Here is a 23,423-nt window from a genome sequence, read left to right as displayed (position 1 = left end):
TCCCCCCCCTCCTCCCACAGAGCCCCCCCCCCTCCTCCCACAGAGCCCCCCCCCCTCCTCCCACAGAGTCCCCCCCCCTCCCCCCACAGAGCCCCCCCCCCTCCTCCCACAGAGTCCCCCCCCCTCCTCCCACAGAGTCCCCCCCCTCCTCCCACAGAGTCCCCCCCCTCCTCCCACAGAGTCCCCCCCCTCCTCCCACAGAGTCCCCCCCCTCCTCCCACAGAGCCCCCCCCCTCCTCCCACAGAGCCCCCCCCCCCCCCCCACAGAGGCCCCCCCCTCCTCCCACAGAGTCCCCCCCCCTCCTCCCACAGAGTCCCCCCCCCTCCTCCCACAGAGTCCCCCCCTCCTCCCACAGAGTCCCCCCCCCTCCTCCCACAGAGCCTCCCACAGAGTCCCCCCCCTCCTCCCACAGAGTCCCCCCCCTCCTCCCACAGAGTCCCCCCCCTCCTCCCACAGAGTCCCCCCCCTCCTCCCACAGAGTCCCCCCCCCTCCTCCCACAGAGTCCCCCCCCTCCTCCCACAGAGTCCCCCCCCTCCTCCCACAGAGTCCCCCCCCCTCCTCCCACAGAGTCCCCCCCCCTCCTCCCACAGAGTCCCCCCCCTCCTCCCACAGAGTCCCCCCCCTCCCTCCCACAGAGTCCCCCCCCTCCTCCCACAGAGTCCCCCCCCCTCCTCCCACAGAGTCCCCCCCTCCTCCCACAGAGTCCCCCCCCTCCTCCCACAGAGTCCCCCCCCTCCTCCCACAGAGTCCCCCCCCTCCTCCCACAGAGTCCCCCCCCTCCTCCCACAGAGTCTCCCCCCCCTCCTCCCACAGAGTCTCCCCCCCTCCTCCCACAGAGTCCCCCCCCCTCCTCCCACAGAGTCCCCCCCCCCCTCCCACAGAGTCCCCCCCCCCCCTCCCACAGAGTCCCCCCCCCCCCTCCCACAGAGTCCCCCCCCCCCCTCCCACAGAGTCCCCCCCCCTCCTCCCACAGAGTCCCCCCCCTCCTCCCACAGAGTCCCCCCCCCTCCTCCCACAGGTTTCTGACTGTGTGTAGAAACTGGTTGCTGACCTATTTTGAATAGGAAGCAACCCCGTCACCAGTTCGGAATATTTCAAAGCTCTCTGAGTTGTGAGTAAATTCATTCCCAGCTGTGGTCAAACAGACCATGGTTTCAGATTCCAATAAATGTCATTGGATAATCTCAATGGGGTTACTACAATAGTCTGTAATGTTCCTGTTTGAAGAAAGGAGGAGTAGGATTGGTGTCACAGGGCTGAGCAGTGGGTGATTTGCTTCCAGGAATCATTACGCTGTCAATTGTTTATCATGACTGGAAATGAGGAGTTTGGTTATCACCGTCAGGAGAGGCTTCCTGTGTGAATTGCCTGTGGTGTTGGCAGGGGGCGCAATCAGAATAACTGTGCTTGGTAAAGGGGAGAAGATGGCCCTTTCCTGACACACACACAGGGCAGAATGTCAATTCCAGTTGCTGAGCCTGATTCAACAACAAACTGTTGCTGGAAAACTGCTGGGGAGGGAAATGTCCAGCTCGCTCCAGGTCTGTGTGTGTTTGGTGACAGAGGGGTGTTTGCTGGGGAGGGAAATGTCCAGCTCGCTCCAGGTCTGTGTGTGTTTGGTGACAGAGGGGTGTTTGCTGGGGAGGGAAATGTCCAGCTCGCTCCAGGTCTGTGTGTGTTTGGTGACAGAGGGGTGTTTGCTGGGGAGGGAAATGTCCAGCTCGCTCCAGGTCTGTGTGTGTTTGGTGACAGAGGGGTGTTTGCTGGGGAGGGAAATGTCCAGCTCGCTCCAGGTCTGTGTGTGTTTGGTGACAGAGGGGTGTTTGCTGGGGAGGGAAATGTCCAGGTCTGTGTGTGTTTGGTGACAGAGGGGTGTTTGCTTCAACATGTGAATTATGAGGCAGCTGTGTTTAAAACCTGAAGCAGGAGAGATTCGGACAAAATGTGAGCTGGCATTTGTACACACCGTACGCCTGGGCTCAGAGTGGGAGAATGTCCAGCTCCTGATCATCCATTCACCGCTGATTGGAAATCTGCGGGATGGGGGCAGTTTTCAGAATGACATTATCTCTGAGATATTTCACTATTAGTAACATCAGAGAAAGACCTGGTGAGCAAGTGGCACCAATTAATTGGATCCTAGATGGTCGACATCTGAACCCCATTGACTCACACTGATTACATAATCCTGAATACCTTTGCCGAACTAATCTAGGTTTAACTCTGTTTTCAAATCTAAATTCAACAGTTTGTTTTATTTCAGATTTTCAGTATCTGCATTATTTTGCTTTTTAGCTTTTTTTAAATCATCTTAAACACCACAATCACAGGAAAGTTGACATCCAGATATGAAGGCTATTGGGAAGTCAAATTGTATGTTAACTTTACTGGATAGTGAATTCCAAAGATTCACAACCCTTTGGGTGAAGATATTTTCGCTCATCTCAGTCCTCAATGATTGGCTCCTTATCATAGAATCCCTACAGTGCAGATGGAGGCCATTTGGCCCATCGAGTCTGCACTGACCCTCTGAAAGAGCACTTGACCCACTCCACTGTCCCACGCCACTCTATCCCTGCAACGCCTTAACCTAATGTGTACATCCCTGGATGCTAAGGGGTAATTTAGCGTGTCCAATCCACCTAACCTGCACACCGTTTGGACTGTGGGAGGAAACCGGAGCACCCGGAGGAAACCCACACAGACACGGGGAGAACGTGCAGACTCCGCACAGAGAGTGACCCAAGCCGGGAATCAAACCTGGGACCCTGGAGCTGTGAAGCAGCAGTGCTAACCACTGTGCCCCCGTGCTGCCCCACGGCATCATGAGACTGTCCACGTGTTTTAGATTCCACGGCCAGTGAAAACAATCCCAGCATCTACCCCTTCAGAACCTTGAATGTTTCAATGAGATTTCTGCGCTTCTAAATATAGACCCAATGTACTCGGCCTCTCCTCATAGGACACCCCCACATCCTAGGGACCAATCTAGTGAATCTTTGCTGAAACACTTTCATTGCAATTATATCCTTCCTTAAATATGGAGACCAAAACTGCACACACTATATTCCAGATGTGGTCTCACAATTGCAGCTGGACATCTTTATTCTTGTTCTGCAATCTCCTTACAACAAAGGCCATGTGTTTTCTAATTACTTACTGCACTGTGTTCCTTGAACAAAAGCATCCAAATCTCTGAACATCAACACTTAGTTTCACGCATTTTAAAAAATATTCAGCTTTTCTCACGGCCAAAGTGAACGACTTCACACTTCTCCACATTCTACTCCATCTGCCTTCTTGTTGTTCACTCACTTAACTGCTCCATGTCTCTATGCACCCCCCCCCCTTACTTTCCCATCTATCTTGGTATTGTTGGCAAATTTAGATATATATATTATTCTCTCTCTCCATTAAGTCATTAATAGACTGTAACTAGCTGAGGCCCTAGCACTGACTCATGTGGCACTCCACTATTGACGGATTGCCAATTTGAAATGCCCCATTTATGCGCACTCTGTTATATTTCAGTTGACCAATCCTCTATCCATGTTAATATATTACCCCAACTCCGTGAGCCCTTATCTTGTGAGCAGCACCTTATTGAAAATCCAGGTATACTACATCTACTGGTTCCCCATTATCTACCTTACCAGTTACATCCTTAATATATTTATCAGACAGGATTTCCCTTGAGACCACTCTGTGTGAATGGTCCCCAGATCTCTGTCTCCACGGCGATCCTCATGTCTCTTTGTTTTCAGGAGTGCTGAGCCACTTGAAGGAAAGCTTCACGCACACGCCAAGTTTTGACATGAGTCCATCGATGCAGAACATGCTGATTCGCTTGATGTTGGCTCAGGCGCAAGAATGTGCCTTTGAGAAGATGGTGCTGCCTGGGATTCGCAACCAATATTTCAGCTTACTGAAGGTGGCCCAGGAATCTGCCAAAGTAAGTTCCACGATTGGGCTTTTGATTCCTGGGATCTGAATATTGTTGGCAAGGCATTTATTTCCCAGGCTGCTCGGGTGCTGGTCAGTCATTCTGAATTTGCAGCAATTTCAGGGGTCATTTAAGAGTCAACCACATTGTTGTGGGTCTGGAGTCACATGTAGGCCAGATGGGGCAAGGGTGGCAGATTTCCTTCCTTGAAATGAACCAGATGGGTATTAACCACAATGACATACTAACATCGCAGAGCCCGGCTCTATATTCCACATTTATTATACCCCAGATGGGTATTAACCACAATGGCATACTAACATCGCAGAGCCCGGCTCTATATTCCACATTTATTATACCCCAGATGGGTATTAACCACAATGGCATACTAACATTGCAGAGCCCGGCTCTATATTCCACATTTATTATACCCCAGATGGGTATTAACCACAATGGCATACTAACATCGCAGAGCCCGGCTCTATATTCCACATTTATTATACCCCAGATGGGTATTAACCACAATGGCATACTAACATTGCAGAGCCCGGCTCTATATTCCACATTTATTATACCCCAGATGCTGTTCTGGGATTTGAACTCTTGTATTCAGACTATTAACTAAGGGCCTCTGTATTGCTTGTCCAGAACCATGTCCAGTCTGATACCCCCCCTTCTGACATCACTGCTGCTGGAGTGTGTCTGTGACGAACTCTGCACCTTCCAATGCAGAGTTGGAACACTGATTGGAGGAGGGAAGTGAAATGTTAATTGATACAAGCCTTGGATTTGGAAAAAAATTCACAAGCTCAGGATTTCCCAGAGGTGTTGCAGCCAATGAAGTGATTTTGAAACATGGGCAAGATCTAGCAGCCGCATTGCGTCCGAGAAACAGCGCGGTGTGGCCGGGAGATCCCTCCCCCGAGATCTCCCCAGTTCACCACGCCTCCTGTGATCTAACACACCGCGATGTGAATCCCGCCCATTGTGGGTGAGATCACTTTATGGCAAGTCTGTACATTAGAGTGAGCTGGTTACACTCGAATACCCGTTCCCGATCTAACCGAATGGCCGTTCGATAACCTGGTGTTCCTCGGCGCTCCGAGCACCGGGAAACACCCGATTAATCCCGTACTGTGGGCTCTGTTCCCATTCGGGTAGATCAGTCCCTTAGTCGCTGTGTAATGCGGGAGACACAAAGCAATACATGATTATTGATTTTGAAAATTGAGTTTTATTTGAACAGGCTACAGTTCCTGACTTGCTTCTTCTGTGGCTTTCCCAGGTGTCAGATGTGTACAACCTCATTAACCAGTCCATCACACAGGCTCCGATCAAGGAGCATGTTCCCCCAGCGTGGTTCTACACTGCCCAGGTGAAACTGGAACATTACAGAGCACTGGCACATTACTTTGTAGCTGTTGCAATGCTGGATCACCAATGTGAGTACTGGGAGCTGCCAGGCCTGGTGGGGGGGGGGGGGGGGGGGGGGGCTGCGGGAGTAGCCAGTTGTATACGTTCACCTCAATGCCCTCCATTGTCAAATACAATTTCCTTTTCACAGAATCCCTACACTGCAGAAGGAGGCCATTCTGTCCATCAAGTCTGCACCAATCTTTGAATGAGCACTCTACCCCTGTCCAGTCCCCCCTAACCTAACCTGCACATCTCTTGACATTAAGGGGTAATTTAGAATGGCCAATCCACCTAAACTACACGGGCACGATTCTCCGCTCCCGGGAAAAATCGTAAAGGCCTCGTGAACTCGGCCGAGTTTCACGACGGCCTCGGAGCCCGCTCCTCTCACAGAATTAACCCCCACCCGGGGGGCTAGGAGCGGCGCTCCGTTATTCTTGGCCGCCGGGCCTTGACGCTTGCGTCAAGGCGGCGCGCCGAGAATGACGCGACGGCAGCGCCTATGTGACGTCAGCCGCGCATGCGCCGGTTGGCCGGCTCCAACCCGCGCATGCGCGGCTGACATCACGATGGCTGACAGCTCGAACCCGCGCATGCGCGGTGGCCGTCTTTCCCCTCAAGACGTGGCGGCTTGATCTTGCGGGGCGGCGGAGGGGAAATAGTGCGTCCGATTGAGACGCCGGCCCGACGATCGGTGGGCACCGATCGAGGGCCTGTCCCCTCCCGAGCACAGTCGTGGTTCTCATTCCCCACCAGGCTCCCTACAAGCCCCAAAACGGGCATCTCACGGCGATTTCACGACGGCAGCGACCAGGTGTGGTTGCCGCCGTCATGGAACTGTCGCGAACGGCAGGCCGCTCGGCCCATCCGGGCCGGAGAATCGCCGGTCGCCGAGCAGGGGGTGGGAGAATCGCGGGGGGGCGCCAGGGGGTCGTGAAATTAGTCGGGGGGCCCTCCCGCAATTCTCCCACCCAGCGTGAGGGGCGGAGAATCGCGCCCCACATCTTTGGATTTAAATAGCCAGTAATGCTCATGTTCTGAGATTCTCCTTGAGTGAGGTGTTGGAGCCCTGTGAATTAATCAAGGCGTGTGGGGAAGGACAATCTGTAAAGTATCGAGTCGCAGTAATGTATTGAGTGTGTGTGTGTGTTTTGTAGTGAATTCCCAGGATGACGTTGACCAGCAGGAAATGCTGCTCTCTCAGCTGTATGATGTAATGCCCGATGGCCTCGCACCCCTCTCCATCCTCCGCAGCAAAGAGGAACGCAAACGTGTCGGTAAGAAACCGCTGCTCCAACTGCAGGGATGTGGTTTGTAGTAGAGTGACAGGTTTGGGTGTAAGAATTGCTTCCCTTAAAAAATCCTCCTATGGGCTGAATGATGGTCAGGTCCGACACTATTTCCTGCTGTGCTGCTTTTAACAGCCTGGGATATATTTCATCTGGATCTGGTGATTTACCCACTCACAAAGATTCCAAATACCGTTTAACATTTCCTCTCTCCAAATTTGCCTCCAGCAATATTTCACATTTCTCCTCTGTGGCTATAATGGCTGCACCTTCCCCAGCTTTTGTGAAGATAGATTTGCTCTCGGCTCTGTCACAAGGCTATAATTCCTCAATTATCCTCTTGTTTTTTATGTATTTAGAAAGCAATTTGTGAATTTCCCTTGATTTAATTACCAAAATTTTTTTCATGCCTTTTTGTTTTCCTACTTTCCTTGTTTGTGGCAGCGCTCCGTTTGCTCAAAGCTCCCTGCAGCACTGAGCTCTGTGGCTGATACATTCTTCCCTCCTGCTGGCTTTACCCTACACTCGTTCTTCTTTAACATCCGGGTGTCTTAATTTCACCTGTTTTCTTCATGGGCACACATTTGTTGTGAACCCTCACTAAAGTCTGCTGGAATGTAGAACATCTACTGCTCATAGACACCGACTTCCCTCCGAGAAAGGAGGTTTAAAATGTTTGCCGGTTTAAAAAATCTGAAATATTTTAGTGACTGGGTTAGTGGAGTATGAAATAAAAGTTTCAGTCTGAGCTGAGAGACACATATTGCCCACCCAGCATTGAGCTCTTCCTCATGTCCTGTGTCCACAGGGAAAGCACATCTGAGGAAAGCCGTTATGGGACATGAGGAGGCTGTGAGAGTTCAGAACCTCTGCAGATCTCTGAGGAAGATTGAGATCCTTCAGGAGATTCTGAGAGTTTCCCATAAACGCTCACTCACCAAGTACGCTGAACACGAACAAGAGGATGATTTCGACATGATGATTGCTCCCAATATAATTGGTATGCTTCCCTCAGCTTTCTGTGAGGATCTCTCTTGTTCTGATGTATTCCTCAGTACTCTTCACTGTTCCTTTCTGACTTGTTGATTATATTGTGTTTATTTTCTCCCCGCAGCTAAAAGCGATCAAAAGATTGAAATCGTGAAGCCGGATTTCTCCAAAGTGAAAGTGGTGGATTTTTTCCATGATCTGGTACATAGTCCAGGCTGAAGGAGGGGGGAGGGGATGGATCTGGGAACAGGAGACTGTGGGGAGGAGGGGGAGCGGGGGCTGGGGAGGGATGGGGGGGGGGGGGCTGGGGAGGGATGGGGGGGGGGGGCTGGGGAGGGATGGGGGGGGGGGGGGGGGCTGGGGAGGGATGGGGGGGGGCTGGGGAGGGATGGGGGGGGCTGGGGAGGGGGGGGGCTGAGGAGGGATGGGGGGGTGGGGGCAGGAAGGAGGGGGAGGAGGGAGGAGGAGTGGGGACTGGAGAAGGATGGGGAGGGCTTAGAGGGGATGGGGGCAGGAGGACTGTGGGGAAGATGGGGAGGAGGGGGACGGCTGTGGGGAGGAGCGGGAGGGTTGTGGGGAGGAGGGGGAGCGGGGGCTGGGGAGGGATGGGGGCAGGAGGACAGTGGGAAGGGCTGGGTAGCGGGTGGAGGGGGAGGGCTGGGGGAGGAGCGGGGACTGGAGAAGGATTGGGAGGGGATGGGGGCAGGAGGACTCTGGGGAGGAGGGGGGCGGCTGTGGGGAGGAGCGGAAGGGTTGTGGGGAGGAGGGGGAGTGGGAGGGTGGGGAGGTAGGAGACCTGTTGGGGATGGGGAGGGCTGTGGGGATGGAGAGGGCTGGGGGAGGAGCGGGAGCGGGAGGCTGGGGGGGGGGGGGGGAGGCCTGTTGGGGATGGGGAGGGCTGGGGGAGCGGGAGGGCTGTGGGGGGTGGGGGGAGGACTGCGGGAGGGTGGGGAGCGAGGGGAAGACTGAAGGCTGGAAACTCTCCCACTTATGCCAACCTTGACGTCCAACAGCCTTCCACCAAGTCTTTCCTGTAAACCACTTCCTCTGCTCAAGACAGTGACTATGATGGTCATTCTGACCCGAGTCTCCATAATGAGTTAAAAGGCTATCTAATGAGGCAGTTGTGGTCCTGGTTGAACTTACTCCTGTCCCCGCACTTTGGGAACTTTTTCAGCAGCGATGGTTGGGCAGTGATTAGGATTCCTGACTGACTTCCATCAGCCTTGCCCCTGCCCCTTGTACCACCCCAACTCTGCAACCCAGCTTTCGAGAAGAATTACTACTTGAGCAGATCAAACTGCTGGAGTCGGGAGGGGAGCAGAGCGTTGCACATTAACTGCTCCACTGAGCGTGTCTCTAATGAGTGGGAACATCAGTGCAACTTAGAAACCCAGCACAGAACAGACCCAACAGTGCTGTGCCGGTGTTTATGCTCCATACCAATGTCCTCTTATCCTTCTTTATCTCAGTGGATCAGATATTTGTCAGTTTTTAATGAGTTGAGTGACTTTCTGAGGAACGTTTGGTGGAGTTGGTCAGGATTTTGGGACTGTGCCTGTTTTCACTGAGCTGACAGTGATTGTTACTGGGATAACTCGGCGAATGGTAGGGCCAGCACGGTGGCACAGTGGTTAGCACTGCAGCCTCACGCCACCAGGGCAGCACGGTGGCGCAGTGGTTAGCACTGCAGCCTCACGGCGCCAGGGCAGCACGGTGGCACAGTGGTTAGCACTGCAGCCTCACGGCGCCAAGGTCCCAGGTTCGATCCCTGCTCTGGGTCACTGTCCATGTGGAGTTTGCACATTCTCCCCGTGTTTGCGTGGGTTTCACCCCCCACAACCCAAATATGTGCAGGGTGGGTGGATTGGCCATGCTAAATTGCCCCTGAATTGGAAAATATGAATTGGGTACTCTAAATTTTAAAAAAAGGGAAAAAAAACATGGCAAATGGTGACCTGACCCTCCGCTCTGTGGTTAACCTTTCTTCTTCAGTCCTTCAAATGAATGGCTTCCAGTATTTCCACATCAAGGCAGCTGGTTCCTGTTGCTTAGGAAGAGGGGCTAATTCTGTGGAGGGATTATCAGAGAGGTGGGTTTGAGGCTTTTTGAGGGAGGGTGTTGCTGGGGGTGAATGGCAGTGAGTGAAGCATTACTCTTCCTGGTGCACAGCACAGCTCCTTTCTGTGAGGCTCCTTCAACCATTGACCTGCTCTTCAAACGATGCCCAACTCGGAGAGAGTAGACACAGCCCCTCCCAACAGCTCAGCACTTGTCCAGCACAGGGAGTGTCAGTCTGGGTTCTGGGTTCACTTCTCCAACCCAAGGGGCAGGATTGCTCTCTCGGGTATGTCATCATTAAACTGGCTGCAATTCTCCTCCTCAGGGCCCCATTAGTGTGTTCTCGGCGAAACAGAAATGGACAGCACCTCGTAAAATCTGCCTGATGCCAGGGGACCAGGATCAGGGATTCACGCTCCAGGGAGAGTCGGCGGTGCAGGTTACAAGCTTGGATCCATCCAGCCACGCTGCCGTAAGCAAAGCTGCTTTTTCCCTCTGCTTGAAACAGACATCACCTGCTGCTGACTTCATTTCTCACCCCACCTCTCACTTGTACCTGTTGTGCTGGGGAACCTCGTGGTCTGTGCCGGGCTAGTGGATCTGGGCCTCTAGCAGGCAGCGTATCACCATATCGGAGTAGGTGCTCTGATCATTGCAGGAGGCAGAGCCACACTTGCCGATGTTCCCCCCCAATGTTTTGCTACACCAGCAGCACCTGCTACAATCAGCATGGGTATTAGGAGCAGAAGTAGGCGATTCAGCCCCTCGAGCCCACTATGCTATTCAATCAGATCATGGCTGATTTCTTCCTGGTCTCAAATCCACCTCTCCCCCACCCCCCCGCCGTTGCCCATATCCCTTTAATCCGATTTTCTAAAATCAGAAATGTATCTAACTCCTTCTTGAAACCATTTTAATGACTCCGATTCCACCGCACTGGGACACAGACACACAGGAAGAATGGCCAGGTTTAAGAATCTGAAAGTACCCATGGATCCCGGAGGTGAGCAGATAGAGTCGCAGGAGTTTCGTGTGTTAACATTCCAATCCCCTGAATCTCAGCGGGTAATAAGGAAGGCAAATGGAATTTTTATAGCTAAAGAAATAGTGTTTAAGTCAAGAAGCGTTGCTGCAACTGTACAAGGCATTGGTGAGACCGCACTGGGGAACTGGGTACAGTTTTGGTCCTGTTATTTGAGGAGAGATGTAGTTGCATTAGAGGCAGTTCAGAGGAGGTTCACTAGATTGATTCCAGAGATTGTTTAATGACGAGAGATTGAGCAGTTTAGGCCGATACTCTCTCGAGGTTAGGAGAATGAGGAGATCTATTTGATACATATATTAGGGGCCGGATTCTCTGACCCCCGCCAGGCTGGAGAATCGCCAGGGAGCGACGTGAATCCCACCCCGGCTGCCGGATTCTCCGACCCCCGCCAGGCTGGAGAATCGCCAGGGGGCGACGTGAATCCCACCCCGGCTGCCGGATTCTCCGACCCCCGCCAGGCTGGAGAATCGCCAGGGAGCGACGTGAATCCCACCCCGGCTGCCGGATTCTCCGGCGGCGGTTTTTCGGCGGGGGCAGGAATCGCGTTGCGCTGGTCGAGGCAATTCTCCACCCGGCGATGGGCCGAGTGGCTGCCCGTTTTGGCCGGTCCCGCAGGCGTAAATCAAATCGGGTCCGTACCGGCGGGACCTGGCTCAGCGGGGGGGGCCTGGCTCGGGGGGGGGGGGGGGGGATCTGGCTCAGCCGGGGGGGAGGGCCTGGCTCAGCGGCGGGGGGGGGGGCCTGGCCCACGATCGTGGCCCACTGACCCACGATCGTGGCCCACTGACCCGCGGGTGGGCATGTGCCATGGGGGCACTCTTTCCCTCCGCTCCGGCCAGTGTAACGGTCTGCCATGGCCGGCGCGGTGCTCGCGCTGGCAGGCGGAGGCCCTTCGGCGCGGGCTGATGTGGTGCCAACCCCGCTGGTGCCAGCCTAGCCCCTGAAGTTGCGGTGGATTCCGGGCGGCCCGCGCTGGACTGGTTCATGCCACTCCTCGGCACCGGTACGGCCCACCCGCCGGTTAGGGGAGAATCCCACCCCAGATGTTTAAAGGATTTTGACAAAGTAGACGTAGAACGGATGCTTCCTCTTGTGGGGCATTCTAGAACGAGAGGGCATGGTAGCACAGTGGTTAGCACTGCTGCCTCACCGTGCCAGGGACCCGGGTCCAATTCCGACTTCGGGTGACTGTGTGGAGTTTGCACATTCTCCCCGTGTTACAGGGATGGGTGGAGGAATGAGCTTAACTGGGGTGCTCGTTCCAAGGGCAAGTGCAAACTTTATGGGCCAAATGGCCTCCTTCAGCACTGTAAGTTCTATGATAGATTTAGGATAAGGGGCAGCAGATTTAAAACAGAGCTGGGGAGAAATTACTTCTCCCAAAGGGTCGTGAATCTGTGGAATTCACTACCCCAGAGTGCGGTGGATGACAGGAGATTGAGTAAATTTAAGGAAGAGACAGACAGATTTTGAATTCGTAATGGGGGTTGAAGGGTTACGGAGAACGGGCAGGAAAGTGAAGTTACATAGAACAGTACAGCAAAGAACAGGCCCTTCAGCCCTCGATGTTGTGCCGAGTATTGTCTGAAACCAAGATCAAGCTATCCCACTCCCTGTCATTCTGGTGTTCTCCATGTGCCTATCCAATAACCGCTTTAAAGTTCCTAAAGTGTCCGACTCCACTATCACAGCAGGCAGTCCATTCCACAACCTAACCACTCAGAGTAAAGAACCTGCCTTGGATATCCCTCCTATATCTCCCACCCTGAATCTTATAGTTATGCCCCATTGTAACAGCTACATCCACCCGAGGAAATAGTCTCTGAACGTCCACTCTATCTATCCCCCTCATCATCTTATAAACCTCTGCAGTAGTCCCCCGGTTCGCAATATACGGCGGGGGGGGTTTATGGACCCCAACTGTCAGCTTCCCTCTCCGGATCAAAGTGAGCCGGCCGCTGAAATTGACACTGCCGGCTGATTGGAGGGAGAGAGCAGCCGGCAGTGTCAATTTCAGCGGCCGGCTCACTTTGATCCGGAGAGGGAAGCTGCTCTCTCACTGAAACAATCAGCCGGCCGCTGAAATTGACACTGCCGGCTGCTCTCTCCCTCCAATCCAACTTTTAAGTTTTAATGTTTCTGATTGGAGGGAGAGAGCAGCCGGCAGTGTCAATTTCAGCGGCCGGCTGATTGTTTCAGTGAGAGAGCAGCTTCGCTCTCCGGATCAAAGTGAGCCGGCCGCTGAAATTGACACTGCCGGCTGATTGGAGGGAGAGAGCAGAGAACACAGGAGGAGGTCATACGGGCCTCTGCAAAACCAGCATGGTCTCAAATCGCCCCTCCCCTCTGTAGTCCTGTATTCTAAAATTAACCCCCATCGTGGATATCCGCGGCTCGGATGCAACGCGGGTGGCTGTCTTGGACCCCAACACCCGCGTTATAAAGGGGGACTACTGTATTAAGTCGCCTCTCGTCCTCCTCCGCTCCAAAGAGAAAAGCCCTAGCTCCCTCAACCTTTCCTCATAAGACCTATCCTGCAAACCAGGCAGCATCCTGGTAAATCTCCTTTGCACCCTTTCCAATGCTTCCACATCCTTCCTATAGTGAGGTGACCAGAACTGCACACAATACTCCAAATGTGGTCTCACCAGGGTCATGTACAGTTGCAGCATAACCCCGCGGCTCTTAAACTCGAGCCCCCTGTTAATAAACGCTAACACACTATCGGCCTTCTTCACGGCTCTATCCACTTGACTGGCAACCTTCAGAGATCTGTGGACATGAACCCCAAGATCTCTCTGTTCCTCCACATTCCTCAGAACCCTGCCGTTGACCCTGTAATCCACATTCAAATTTTTTCTACCAAAATGAATCACCTCGCACTTATCAGGGTTAAACTCCATCTGCCATTTTTCGGCCCAGCTCTGCAACCTATCAATGTCTCTTTGCAGCCTACAACAGCCCTCCGCCTCATCCTATCAATAATATGTTGAAGCTGAGAGGAGATCAGCCATGATTGTATTGAATGACAGGAGCGGGATCGAGGGGCTGAATGGCCTCTTCCTGCTCCTAGGTCTTTTGTTGTCTGTTCCTTCCTGACACCGCCTTCCCCATTCCTGAGGCAACACTGGTGTGAGTGGCGTGGATGCATCAAGGATTGGTTAGTGGAGGAACCCTGACTCTGTGTCTCTATTCTTCTCTTGTCAGAGGTCGGGGCTGAGGGATGGAGATATCATCGTGTCTGTTGCAGGGAGAGACTGTAAATGGAACTCGGTGACTGAGGTGATTAAGATGCTGAAGGAGATGCCGGAAAATGGACTTGACATTCAGGTTATCAGCCCTCAAGGCCTGGAGACGGTGCAACTGGTGAGTGACTGTGAGGAATTGTCAGCTACCACTCGCTCTGTATGGAGATTATCAGACCCGTGGGCTGAATACACTTTGGCAACACCAATTAATATCCCAGTAAGAATCTGTCAAGCAGACAAGGTCCAGCCCCTCAGGCTGGGTCCACTTAATTATTGCACCTAAGCTCCTATGTCTGAGTCCCATTCCTGTGAGTGAGGTGAGGGAAACGGGGCCCTCACTCCTGAAACGGGGCCCTCGATCCTGAAACGGGGCCCTCGTTCCTGAAACGGGGCCCTCGTTCCTGAAACGGGGCCCTCGATCCTGAAACGGGGCCCTCGTTCCTGAAACGGGGCCCTCGATCCTGAAACGGGGCCCTCGTTCCTGAAACGGGGCCCTCGATCCTGAAACGGGGCCCTCGATCCTGAAACGGGGCCCTCGATCCTGAAACGGGGCCCTCGATCCTGAAACGGGGCCCTCGATCCTGAAACGGGGCCCTCGATCCTGAAACGGGGCCCTCGATCCTGAAACGGGGCCCTCGATCCTGAAACGGGGCCCTCGATCCTGAAACGGGGCCCTCGATCCTGAAACGGGGCCCTCGATCCTGAAACGGGGCCCTCGATCCTGAAACGGGGCCCTCGATCCTGAAACGGGGCCCTCGATCCTGAAACGGGGCCCTCGATCCTGAAACGGGGCCCTCGATCCTGAAACGGGGCCCTCGATCCTGAAACGGGGCCCTCGATCCTGAAACGGGGCCCTCGATCCTGAAACGGGGCCCTCGATCCTGAAACGGGGCCCTCGATCCTGAAACGGGGCCCTCGATCCTGAAACGGGGCCCTCGATCCTGAAACGGGGCCCTCGATCCTGAAACGGGGCCCTCGATCCTGAAACGGGGCCCTCGATCCTGAAACGGGGCCCTCGATCCTGAAACGGGGCCCTCGATCCTGAAACGGGGCCCTCGATCCTGAAACGGGGCCCTCGATCCTGAAACGGGGCCCTCGATCCTGAAACGGGGCCCTCGATCCTGAAACGGGGCCCTCGATCCTGAAACGGGGCCCTCGATCCTGAAACGGGGCCCTCGATCCTGAAACGGGGCCCTCGATCCTGAAACGGGGCCCTCGATCCTGAAACGGGGCCCTCGATCCTGAAACGGGGCCCTCGATCCTGAAACGGGGCCCTCATTCGTGTTTACGATCTATAATCTAGGGAAGGAGTAGGTATCAGAATGAGGCCAGCCTGATTCTCTTGATTCCTGTGGTGTGCGTCTCTAGACAGACGGATTAGGAGCAGGAGCAGGCCACTTGGCCCCTCCAGTCTGCTTCACCGTTCAGTAAGATCATCGCTGATCTGATTGTATCCCCCCGCCTTTTAAGGAAGACTGTTCCGAAGATTCACGACCCTCAGAGTGAAAAAATGTCATCTCGTCTCCGTCTTAAATGGGCGACCCCTTATTTTTAAACAGTGACCCCTAGTTCTAGATTCTCCCACAAGAGGAAACCTCCTCTCCACACTCGCCCTGTCAACACCTCTCAGAATCTTAAAAGTTCCAATCTAGTCACCTTGTCGAAACTCCAACAGATACAAGTTTAGCTTGTCCAACCTTTCCTCATAAGACTACCCCACATTCCTGGAATTAGTATAGGAAACGTTCTCTGAACTGCATCCAATGCATTTACATCTTAAATAAGGAGACCGACACTGTACACAATACTCCAGATGTGGTCTCACTAATATCCTGTACAACTGAAGCATAACCTCTCCACTTTTGTATTCAATTGCCCTCACAATCAACAATAACATTCTATTAGCTTCCTAATCACTTGCTATACTGTACATCAGCCTTTTGTGATTCATGGACTAGGACACCCAGATCCCTCTGCACCTCAAGAGCTCTGCAATCTCCCACCATTTAGACAATAAGCTTTTTTATTCTTCCAGCCAAAATGGAGGATTTCAGACTTGCCCACATTATACTCCAATTGCAAGAGCTTTGCCCACTCACTTAGCCTATTTCTATCCCTTTGTAGCCTCCTTATGCCCTCTTCTCTATTTACTTTCCAAACTATCTTTGTGTCGTCAGCAAATTTAGCAACCATCCCTTAAGTCCCTTTATCCAAGTCATTTATATAGATTGTAAATAGGTGAGGCCCCAGCACTGATCCCTGTGACACACCACTCGTCACATCCTGCAACTAGAAAAAGACCCATTTATACCAACTGCTTCCTGTCAGCTAGTCAATCTTCAATCCACGTCAATATGTCACCTCCTACACCATGAGCTTTTATTTTCTGCAATAACCTTTCATGTGGCATCTTATGCCTTCTGGAAATCGAAGTACATCCGCTAGTTCCGAGAGAGACCAATCTGTGAGAAGCAGGGTCAGCCACATTGGATGTAGAATGTCTGGTTTCTCCCAGTCTGGCTGTGCCCAGGTTTATTTTCCTGTTTAGCTGCCCAGCAGTGGCTGGGTGAATTGCTGCAGGAGTGGAAATGAAGCCGGCATCTTGCTGTGCAGCAATTACCCAGCAGCCAGCTGTTTCCGGCCTAGTGCTGGTGACCTGACCCAGCCCACCCGACACCTTTATTTTGTTTCTGTGCCAAGGAATTCTTCCAACTGTAATGTAAATGGGTTATTTGAGATATGGTTACTGTACACAGGGATCAGCTGAGCATGCCCTCAGCTGGCCCACCTGGCCTTGTGTCAACAAACACTTTGGGATTGAGGATTCTATCATAAACAGTTTGTTTTAAGCCAGTGATTTGGTACCTGTAAGATTAAGTCGATGGAGAAAGTTTGATTATTCCTCTTTGACTTTGCAGAAGCAATAAAACTGCTTCCCCGTTTCCCAAAAAGGTTATTAAGACAGTTAAAGTTTGCATCCTGTCTGTTTATCCCAGCTCATAACTCACTCCGTACCTCTTTCTTTTTATATCTAACATTATTCTTCTCCATACTTTACAGCTTTGTTCTGTACACTAACGGTGTCATTAAATCTGACATTTTGAGTAATCTCTTGAATAAACGGTCACTGGGAGATCAGCCAGTCGTGCCCTTTTTTTTACCATTGTTCTTACCAGGATGTATTATTTACTGTTAATTACTGGTCTCTTTTTTTTCTCTCCCACCCCCCCACATGTTCTCAATAGCCTTTTGAATAATGAACTCTCACTAACACCGAGAGAGAGAAAGGTGCTTTTGGGGAACGTCTATTGTTGAAATGTTCCGTTTATTAAACACTCGCAGTTTCCAGGTGTGTAGATGAGGGGAGTGCAGTTGATGTAGTTTACATGGATTTCAGTAAAACCTTTGACAAGGTCTCACATGGGAGACTTATAGAGAAGGCAAATGCACAGGGGAACTTGATAAGGCGGATTCAAAATTGGCTCCGCTGTAGGAGACAGAGACTGATGACAGGCTGCTACTTTTATGTCTGGAAACCAGGGCGCGATTCTCCGAAACGGAAACAGCCAACGCCGGAGTGAAACCTGGAGTGTTTCACTCCGGCATCGGAAGCCGCTCCTCGCCCCCCCCCCCCGGGGGGGCCGGGAGCGGCGGTGCGTGAATCTCGGGCACTGGGCCTTGACGCTTGCGTCAAAGCGGCGCGCCGAGAATGACGCGGCCGGCGGCGCCTAAGTGACGTCAGCTGCGCATGCGCAGGTTGGCGGCTCCAACCCACGCATGCGCGGTTGCCGTCTTCCCCCCCGCTGCCACGCAAGACATGGCGGCTTGATCTTGCGGGGCGGCAGAGGGAAAAGAGTGCGTCGTTTACAGACGCCGGCCCGACAATCGGTGGGCACCGATCGCGGGCCAGACATCTGATGAGCACGCCCGTGGTGCTCGATCCTCCCTCCGCCCCCCCCACAGGCCCCACACTTACCTGTCGCGCTCTGTTCACGCTGGCAGCGACCAGGTGTGGTTGGCGCCGGCATGAACCGGTCGGGTTCATCAGGCCGCTCGGCCCATCCGGGCCGGAGAATCGCCGGTCGCCGTGAAAAACGGCGAGCGGCGATTCTCCGAGCGGCGTGTTGCAAAACGCGACACGCCATTCGGGGCGGGGGGTGGGGGTGGGGGGGGTGAATCGCGGGGGGTGCCAGGGCGGCGTGTCGTGATTCGCCCGGCCCTCCCATGATTCTCCCACCCGGTGTGGGGAGCGGAGAATCGCGCCCCAGTGTCCAGTGGGGTACCACAGGGATCTGTGCTGGGCCCCCTATTAAGAACATAAGAACTAGGAGCAGGAGTAGGCCATCTGGCCCCTCGAGCCTGCTCCGCCATTCAATTAGATCATGGCTGATCTTTTGTGGACTCAGCTCCACTTTCCGGCCCGAACACCATAACCCTTAATCCCTTTATTCTTCAAAAAACTATCTATCTTTACCTTAAAAACATGTAATGAAGGAGCCTCAACTGCTTCACTGGGCAAGGAATTCCATAGATTCACAACCCTTTGGGTGAAGAAGTTATTCATCATTTATATAAACGACATAGATGACTATGTTGGGGGTAGGATCAGTAAGATTACGGATCACAGAAAATTGGCCAGGCGGTCAACAGTGAGATTGGGTGTTTTGGGTTACCGGAAGATATAGACGGGATGGTCAAATGGGCAGATAAGTGGCAGAAGAATTTAATCCTGAAAAGTGTGAGGTGTTACAGATTGGAAGGAGTAATTTAACAAGGAAGTATTCACTGAATTGTCTGACGCTAGCAAGTTCTGGGGAACAAAGGGACCTTGGTATGTTTGTCCATAGATCTCTGAAGGCAGAGGGGCAGGTTAATAGGGGGGTGAAAAAGGCAGATGGTACACTGGCCTTTATCAATCGGGGCATAGATTACAAAAGCAGCTTTGACAAAGGGTCATCTGGATTCGAAACGTTAGCTCCTTTCTCTCCCTACAGATGCTGCCAGACCAGCTGAGATTTTCCAGCATTTTCTCCCAGCAGGGAGGTCAGGTTGGAGTTGTATGGAATCTGGTCAGATCACAGCTGGAGCACTGTGTGCAGTTCTGGTCACCACATTATAGGAAGGATGTGATTGTACTGGAGGGGGTGCAGAGGAGATTCACCAGGATGTTGCCTGGGATGGAACATTTCAGTTATGAAGAGAGGTTGGATAGGCTTGGGTTGATTTCTCTGGAGCAGAGAGGACGGAGGGGCTTGAGGTGTACAAGATTGAGGGGCATGGACAGGGTGGATAGGGAGCAGCTGTTCCCCATGTTGAAAGGGCAGTTACGAGTGGACACAAGTTCAGGGGGAGGATGGGAGGTTTAGGGGGGATTTAAGGGAAAAACCTTTTTACCCAGAGGGCGGTGACTGTCTGGAACGCACTGCCTGGGAGGGTGGTAGAGGCAGGTTGCCTCACATCCTATAAAAAGTACCTGAATAAGCACTTGGCACTTCTTAACATTCGAGGCTATGGGCCAAGTGCTGGTAAATAGGATTAGGATTGGCAGATCAGGGCCTTCGTGTGGCGGTGCAGATTCGATGGGCCGAAGGGCCTCTCCTGCACGGTATTGTTTGTGATCTCTGCTGTGGCTGACAAAAGGTCAAATATTGGTCTACAGGAATTGCAAACCATGGAAATAAATGGGACAGGGAAGCTTCCTCTTTAACGAAAAGCAGGAACATGTTTAAGTTTTCCTCTAAAACCTGGGAGTGAGTTTGTAACTTTCCAATCTGATTTCCCATTCTTAAATCAGCAACTTGCATATTTTGGACGGACAATGAATTTGTTATTGAGGGCTTCAGTTAGCAAATAATTCACGTCTTTCAGGGGCAGGTAGTTCATGAATTGATCTTGGAAATGTTTGGATTGTTTGCTAATTCCTTTCCTTCTGATTGCAGCCCAAGTGTGCAACATACAGTGGTGGGTTACCCAAAACCTACTCATTGACCTGCTTAACTCTGGATGATGTGCAAAGCAGGAAGGGCAAAAAAGTGGTGAAGAAGCTGTCATTCCTGAACTGGGGAAATAAGAACACCAAGAAGATGGCAAGTACAATCAGCCTTCCCTCTGCTGTGGAAAGCAGACCCCAACTCTCTGAGAGTACTGCCCACTTTCCAAATGCATTGGATGGGAGCTCTCTGTACTGAGCCCTGTCTGCTGACTGGGCTCCTGATTCTAACTCGGATATCTAGACACTTCTACCCTGTCAGTACTCTCATTTGAATCAGGAGCCATAAATGGAGGCTTTGTGAATTGTGTCTGATGGGTACAGATGTACTTTGTTTATCTTGCATACCATATCCTCATTGTAGACACAAGTGTCTCTACAACTGTATAATCTCTACTCTCACGATGCAGCTCACTGAATGTGTCTGTAAGTGGCCCCCACACAAACACACAAAGAAAAACAGAATACTACAGTGAGGCCCTTCGGCCGATCGAGTCTGTACCGACGCATGATTGGCTCTGACATGCCCACATCTACAACTTCCAATCAGCTGATCACATTCCCCCCCCCCCCCCCCCCCCCCCCCCCCCAGAATTAGCTCATGTCTCAATATGCTACGGCACGACTGGGGCGTCCTGGCTGTAACACATCTCATTTCCAACAGTTATTGGGAAATGCACAGTCTCCGTGTCGCGTATGTGTGTTTCTCAGTCTCCGTGTCGCGTGTGTGTTTCCCAGTCTCCGTGTCACGTGTGTGTGTTTTCCAGTCTCCGTGTCGCGCGTGTGTGTTTCCCAGTCTCCGTGTCGCGTGTGTGTTTCCCAGTCTCCGTGTCGCGTGTGTGTTTCCCAGTCTCCGTGTCGCATGTGTGTGTTTCTCAGTCTTCGTGTCGCGCGTGTGTGGTTCCCAGTCTCCGTGTCGCGTGTGTGTGTTGCTCAGTCTCCGTGTCGTGTGTTTCTCACTCTCGGTGTCGCGTGTGTTTCTCACTCTTCGTGTGTGTGTGTTTCTCACTCTCCATGTCGTGTGTGTGTTTCTCAGTCTCCGTGTCGGGTGTGTGTGTGTTTATCACTCTCCGTGTTGTGTGTGTTTATCACTCTCCGTGTCATGTGTGTTTCGTTTCTCGATCTCCGTGTCGTGTGTGTGTATTTCGTTTCTCGATCTCCGTGTCGTGTGTTTCTCACTCTCCATGTCGTGTGTGTGTTTCTCAGTCTCTGTCATGTGCATGTTTAAGCGATTATTATAATTATGTTTCTTAGTCTCCATGTCGTTTGTGTTTCTGTCTCCGTGTCGTCTATGTGTGTGTTTCTCAGTCTCCATGTCGTATGTGTTTCTGTCTCCGTGTCGTCTGTGTGTGTGTTTCTCAGTCTCCATGTCGTATGTGTTTCTGTCTCCGTGTCGTCTGTGTGTGTGTGTTTCTCAGTCTCCATGTCGTGTGTGTTTCTGTTCTACACACAAATTTAAGCTGCTTCTCATTGACATACAAGAAGGGGAGAGGGTTGGAACACTTCATTCTGACAAGCTTGCTTCAGTTGTCATTATCCAGAACCTCTGGTGACTGTGGTCAATTATGATCCCCTTCGGTACACACCCCAGAAATGGGGTCAAAGGCCAAAGGTGAATTGACGTCCTCTCTCGTTCATGCCACTGAAGAATGAACAAGTGGATTCCTCTAGATTTAAAAAGGAAATCAACAAATGCTTTGGATTGTTGAGGTTGTATAGCCAATGCTATTCTGTTAGTTTATAAATACTGTCTACAGGGTAGATTTAAAATATTACTGTTTGATACTCAAATGAAAATTGTGCCTTAATTTAATAATTAGAATAATCATAAACAGCAAGTCTGATTTATTTTTGGGTACATGTCTTTAACTACATTATTTAACCAGGGTTTATGTGGGTTTAACTTATATATAAATACTTCTGATGTGTTTTGTACTGAACTTGTCCTGTTGTTAACAAGTTCACTTAATCAAGATGTGTAGATTTTGATCATTTCACTGCTGTGTGGTTTTCTACATTTTGTCTACTGTGGTTTTGGGGAAGTGAGATTAATGCCCCTCTGATCTGACCTCTGGAGGCATGACCCCCCCCCCCCCCCCATCCTCATGGGATAGGATCTCGGAACAACGCTTCCCAAGAATGTAAATCCCCAGGGAAGTGGTGAAGAGCTCTCCCTATCGAAGATTAGATTTATTTCTCCTTCCTGTTGTTTCTTACAAACTGGTGCCTTACATGAGGATTCAATTTCTATTTAAACCTCGTCACACCAGTCCAACAAGTTCAGGAACAAATCACACCCCATACAAAATCGAGAGATCCACATTTCTACTCCAGTAGAAAAGCCTTGCTTTTGTATTTACATTATTTATGATTTGATTATGTCTGTAAAATGAGATTTTTATAATGTGTAGAAATTAAAGATTAAAATAAATGTACAGCTCCTGTTGTATTTCTTGGGCCTGATGAGTAATAAGAGAATAAGTGGCAAACAACCCCCCCCCCCCCCCCCCCCCCCAAGCAGAGAGAGCTGGGCATGTCTGACATATTAAACTGGAGTTCCTGTTTCAGACAGTAACTCCGATTCCACCTGACACACCCACAGACACACCTACGCATACACACCCACACATACACCACCCCCCCCCACACACACGGGGACAAATTATCATACGGCCGACCTGCCATGCTCTCGTGAGGGCAAATTATTGACATGGTCGGGAAATTGGTTGGGTGGCAGGTAACAGAGAGTGGGGATAATGGGTAATTACTCTAATTGGGAAGAGGTAACGAGTGGTGTACCACAGGGATCTGTGTTGGGGCCTCAATTATTCACATTATTCATTAATGACTTGGATGATGGCAGAGAAAGTCATATATCCAAATTTGCTGCTGAGACAAAGTTAGGCAGCATTGTAGACCATCTAGATGAAAGCAGAAATGGCAAGGAGATACAGAGTAGGTGAATGGACAAAATTATTGCAGACTGAATTTAATGTAAGCAAGTAATAATAATAATAATCACTTATTGTCACAAGTAGGCTTCAATGAAGTTACTGTGAAAAGCCCCTAGTCGCCACATTTTGGCACCTGTTCGGGGAGGCCGGTAGAGGAATTGAACCTGCCCTTCTGGCATTGTTCTGCATTACAAACCAGCTGTTTAGCTCACTGTGCTAAACTAGTCCCTGGTTATCCAGTGTGAGGTTACCCATTTTGGACCAAGAAAGGATAGAGCAGAGCACTTTCTAAATGGAAAGAAGTTGGGTACAGTGGGTGTCCAAAGAGACTGGGGGGCTCAGATCCTTAAAATACCAGGAACAAGTGCAGAAAATAATCAAAAGGTCTAATGGAAGGCTGGCCTTTATATCCAGAGGATTGGAATATAAAGACACAGGGGTTATGCTGCAACTTTACAAACCCCTGGTTAGACCCTGCTTGGAGTC

At 51.6% G+C, this 23,423-nt stretch overlaps 1 protein-coding gene across 1 annotated transcript in view; it reads left to right on the top strand.

The window, feature by feature from the left end:
• Nucleotides 1-22,422, top strand: part of LOC119972010 (rhophilin-2-like) — a 48,646-nt gene extending 26,224 nt beyond the window's left edge. The window contains exons 4-12 of the mRNA XM_038808433.1: nucleotides 2,093-2,112; nucleotides 3,767-3,954; nucleotides 5,231-5,387; nucleotides 6,519-6,638; nucleotides 7,459-7,650; nucleotides 7,765-7,841; nucleotides 10,027-10,173; nucleotides 13,954-14,112; nucleotides 19,934-22,422. Of these exons, the coding sequence (XP_038664361.1) occupies nucleotides 2,093-2,112; nucleotides 3,767-3,954; nucleotides 5,231-5,387; nucleotides 6,519-6,638; nucleotides 7,459-7,650; nucleotides 7,765-7,841; nucleotides 10,027-10,173; nucleotides 13,954-14,112; nucleotides 19,934-20,182 (1,309 nt within the window). The 3' untranslated portion in view covers nucleotides 20,183-22,422. The remainder of the gene's footprint in view (nucleotides 1-2,092; nucleotides 2,113-3,766; nucleotides 3,955-5,230; nucleotides 5,388-6,518; nucleotides 6,639-7,458; nucleotides 7,651-7,764; nucleotides 7,842-10,026; nucleotides 10,174-13,953; nucleotides 14,113-19,933) is intronic.
• The last annotated feature ends 1,001 nt before the right edge of the window (nucleotides 22,423-23,423 follow it).

Source organism: Scyliorhinus canicula, chromosome 9 (assembly GCF_902713615.1).
Source record: "Scyliorhinus canicula chromosome 9, sScyCan1.1, whole genome shotgun sequence".
Classification (NCBI taxonomy): Eukaryota; Metazoa; Chordata; class Chondrichthyes; order Carcharhiniformes; family Scyliorhinidae; genus Scyliorhinus; species Scyliorhinus canicula.
The sequence above is the reverse complement of the archived record's forward strand: the minus strand, read 5'-3'. Positions and strand labels throughout refer to the sequence as shown.